Here is a 4,752-nt window from a genome sequence, read left to right as displayed (position 1 = left end):
GGCAAATAACAATAACAACAACATATTTGAATAGCATTCACAGTTTTGCTAAGAGCCTTCCCCATACATTATGTCTCTGATCTCTTTCACCTGAGGCCTAAGTGACTTCCTTTCTCCATTAAACTAGACTGAAACTGTGGTGCAGGTTTGGGGGTGGAGGGCTGAACCTGGCAGTGATTACTGTTAAATGATAAAATAGGGGCCTGAGAGAAGCAGTAGAATGTTCACTACTGAGCATTTTTCAAAATAGGGCAATCTTCTCAGTTCAGGCGGGTTTGAGTTGAGCTACCTGAGAACTGGGGTGAAACAGATGGCTTTTCCATGCCTGTTTCACCTTAAAATCTGATGAACTCGCAATCTCTGGTGGAATTTGCTGCAACTGTGTAACACTGGTTCACATCAAAATGGTAAAACTGAACTCGTGTAAATTCACTGTAATTTTCCACTTGCTGCCAATGCAATGTTAAAACAGTGGTTTTAGTTCCTGTGATTGTGAATAATGTAGGTGCCTTTGCCAAAGCAGAGAAACTTCAAGTAGGAACTAATTTGGGGGGGAGGGGGGATCCCATTCGGATAGTACATAATGTCGTGTGGAGTGGGTGTGATTCCTGCCATCTCATAATGAGTTTTGAGTCATTAAGAATCCATCCTGTGCTGGACTGCTACCCATCCAAATATCCTTAAGAACAGCATTTTCTTCATTGAAAGTAGCTCTGATGGCATAATTTAAAAGTTAAAAGCATTCAACTGCTAACTAAAAGATTGGTGGTTTGAACCCACCAGTGGCTCCACTGAAGAAAGATGAAGCAGTCTGCTCCTAAAGACTGCCAGCCTTCGAACCCTGTGCAGCAGTCCTACTCTGTCCTATAGGGTCACTATGAGTCAGAATTGACTTGATGGTAATGGGTGTGTTTTTTGGTTTCTTAATTGAAATATGCTAGCACAGGCTATACAGCACACACTACAATAGAAAGTATGGGAAAATATTTTTAAAAGTCTATTTACAATACATAAACTAACAGAGAAAGCAATTTAAAGCTTTTTCTCAAGATAAAAATCACCCTTTTGTACTCCCCACTTACACCTCCATAATATAAACCAGATATTATAAAAAAGCAAGTATTTTATACCTAAATATAGCCTGTCAATAAAAATCAAACAACAGAGTAACATGGTAATCTGACCTAGCTTCATCTTAAAATCTATGCCTTCGCTAATCATATGAAGAGGAAAGCTGCTACAGTAATTAGGATTTGTTTCTTGATTGCCTCCAGACAAGTGATTAAATAAGAACTGAGAAAGACTAGAGACTCAGTGACTCTTTGGGACAGAGTAGAACTGCCCATAAGGTTTCCAAGGCTGTCAATCTTTATAGAAGGTGACTGCCACATCTTTTTCTTGTGGAGTGGCTGGCAGGTTTACACTGTTGGCCTTTTAGTTGGCAGCTGAGCACTTTAACCACTGCACCACAGGGCTCCTCAACCTCAACAGCAGACCATCACTATAAAGGCTGGCACAGGCTCTGAAGCAGTCTACCTCTCCACCCATTCCACCAGGTGTTGGCAGACTGAGTTATCATTTAACCACAGATCAGTGGTTCTTAAACCTGGCCATTCTATAGTTTTGGTGAAAATAAACCAAAAAAGATGACATCTGGGTCTTTTATTAAATATTTAATGTTTAAATTTTCTGGAAGCACCTCAGGTGATTGTTCCAATTTGCAGCCATGGCTGAGACTTACTGCCACAGATAGACTGTCTTTGAATCAGTCATGTCCTTATCTAACATCTACACATTTTTAGTGTAGGATGTCAGCCCTAAACATGTACTTTTAAAGTAATTAAAACCACTTAAAATACTGTGCTTTTCAATAGATAAAAATAGAAACAACTCTCAAACAGTGCCCCCTTCAACCACTTTAAGCTGCTCTCAAAATGAAATTTGCCTTCAAAATTTTATTTTGCAGGTGGTTAATCTCCCATCAATTATTCAGATGATTAATAAGAATTACAGGCCTTGATATTATGCAGAGCAACACAGGTTATCAGCAGATAATCATTGATGTCATCCCCAATAATTACAGCATGGTTTTGATTAGTCATCAAACTGCTTTCTCCAAGTTTGTATTAATAAATAGAAGTATTTTCTCAAAAATGAGTGAAATATCCCTATTAAAACTCCGAACACTTGGCAATGATTTAAAACTGTTCTCATAGCTGGTTTCTCCTCTGAGGCACTAGTATTTCTAATCTGCATAATCAGTTTTTAAAAGGCCAAGGGAACTTGAAATTGAAAGAAAGACAGCATTTCACCATATTTTCAGACATCTATTTCAATGCTCCCCAACGTCAGCACTTCTATACTAAGGTTGGGGGCAGTGAGGGAGGAGAACACCACAGTGGCAAGGGAACACTTCCAGTGGATTATGCTTCTTGGTTAAAATCACTACAATAGATTCAGTGGTCAAAGTGCTGAGGCTTCAAGCCTACTTCTTTCTAACAAGCCATGAAGAATAATCTTGCTATGTAATTTACAGTCCTAATTCTCAAACGACCCTCAAAACTGCACTTTTTGGATTTTGCTTTTACTGCAACTTCTTAAGTGATGAAGCTCTCTTTTCCTCCTTTGTCAGAGCAAGTGAATCAAGACCAAGGTGGGGTGTTTTGTGTCTTCCTGCCTTTAAAGTTTAATTATGGTCACATTAATGGAGATTCTCAAACACCTGACCCAAAAGACAACTGAAATACAAAGTTCGCCCCTAGACACAAAGATTGCCTATAATTAGGCATGACCTGATGGAAGCACATTTAATTGAAACAAATCTGCCATAGGGGTATTAAGCCCCACACAAACACCTAAATCAGCAAGCACAATGCTTAGGAAAATGGACTGCCTTGAAGACCTGGTTAAGAATAATACCCAATTTAGAAGCTCAGGGAGTTCTGGTGGTGCAGTGCCTAAGGCATATGGACTGCTAACCAGAAGGCTAGCAGTTCAAACCCACCAGCCATTCCTCAGAAAGATTAGGCGATCTACTGCTATAGGGATACTGCCTCGGAAACCCAAGGAGGGGTCGCTATGAGTCGCAACCAGCTTGACAGCAGTGAGTTTGCTTTTGTTTGTTTGTTTAAGAAGCTCAGTGATCTACTGGGGAGTTTACTTTCACCAGAGGCAATCAATTCTAAGTGTTTCCAATCTGATTTCTCCCCAAAGACCTCTACAAACCAAACCCACTGCCATAGAGTTGATTCTGACTCATAGCGACCCTGCAGGACAGAAGAGGACTGCCCCACAAAGTTTCCAAGGCTGTAAATCTTTATGAAGCAGATTGCCTCATCTTTCTCCCACAGAGTGGCTGATGGGTTTGAACCACTGACCTTTTGGTTAGCAGCTGAGCACTTTAACCACTGTGCCACCTGGCTCCGCCAAGGACCGCAGGACTACAGAAATGCAGTCTAAAGATGAAATGCCACCTTCTTACAGGATGGCTAATGGAGAGCTGGCTGATGGACCAATAATAGTGTGAGCATTTAGTGACTCAAGATTCTAACAGGAATACTTTCTCAAATGATTCAGAGGTCCTTCCACTTACAGAAAGTAACATGAGACTCTCCAAGTTCCTGCTCGGGCTCAGCAACTCAACTTTCCTGGTTAACAGGACTTCTCCTAGCCCAGAGCCTGACCATATTGGCACAAATCCATTCGGACTGAACTGAGCACAAACATCTACATGGCCTCAAGAATCACTTTTCACTTCCACTTCCTATACTTACATACCACCTTTCATTCCAAACACACAGCATACTTTAAAAATCTAATGAAGAGGTACTTAAATAACTTCTAAAGAGCAACAATGAGGCTGACTTACAATCTAGCTAAGTATATACAACAGCCCTCAGGAAATGGATAAAAATACACAGGCAAAAAGCTAGTATAAAGAAGGCCCCAGGAACTCAAAAGACCAACTGGGCTGAAAAGAGAACAGAATAAAACACAAATCACAAACCTCAGAGGCAGAAGGTGAGGATGAGGCCATCTGCATATTGACATAGGTAGATCTGCTAATAATGAATAGAAGAGAGAGTGCTGCAGATTAGCAGGCAACTTGTACCAACCCCTAAACTCCTTGTAAAGTTTCCCCAGAAGTTGGGAAGACAGCCAACTGTGGCTTGTGTTTCTGTACTTCCAAGGGCGGTAGCAAAGGAAGCATTACAAAACTGGTTCCATTACACAGACTTCGAAGCAGCTCTCTGGTGGCCTGACCTTGATCACTGTACCGTTTCAAGACTTTTTGTTACTCTTCTCCAAAGACCTGATTCGTCTCTGTACCTTTTCTATTTTAAAGTATCGGTATTTAAAAATAGCAGTATGTTCTCATCTTGGAAAGTTCTTTTCTAACTCCTGCCAACAATAAATGGACCATGATAAGAAGTTAAGGGTAGAACTTTTGAAGAAAGTTCAATTGAACTTTTGGCTGCAGGCAGGTAAACAGTTTAAGAGAAAAGATATAATCCAGGTGTTCACTCTGATACAGTGAGTCCCCATGAAGAGAGGGACTACATACAGTACTGTACACTGAAGATTCAAAAATATGCGCCAAGATGATTCCTTCAAAAGTTGGAAATACAAATACCATTTGACCCAGCCATCCCATTATTAGGTATATACCCTAAAGAAGTGAGAGCCATAACAAGAACAGATATATGCACGCCGATGTTCATCGCAGCACTATTTACAATAGCCAAAACTTGG

At 40.5% G+C, this 4,752-nt stretch overlaps 1 protein-coding gene across 1 annotated transcript in view; it reads right to left on the bottom strand.

Moving 5' to 3' along the window:
* Window positions 1–4,042, bottom strand: part of ATP11C (ATPase phospholipid transporting 11C) — a 134,298-nt gene extending 130,256 nt beyond the window's left edge. The window contains exon 1 of the mRNA XM_007951727.1: window positions 4,007–4,042. Coding sequence (XP_007949918.1) covers window positions 4,007–4,042 — 36 coding nt within the window. The remainder of the gene's footprint in view (window positions 1–4,006) is intronic.
* Between the last annotated feature and the right edge of the window lie 710 nt (window positions 4,043–4,752).

Source organism: Orycteropus afer, unplaced genomic scaffold, assembly GCF_000298275.1.
Source record: "Orycteropus afer afer isolate SDZICR_OR568_19922 unplaced genomic scaffold, OryAfe1.0 scaffold00310, whole genome shotgun sequence".
Classification (NCBI taxonomy): domain Eukaryota; kingdom Metazoa; phylum Chordata; class Mammalia; order Tubulidentata; family Orycteropodidae; genus Orycteropus; species Orycteropus afer.
Note: the sequence above shows the minus strand (reverse complement) of the source record. Positions and strands in the feature narration are given on the sequence as shown.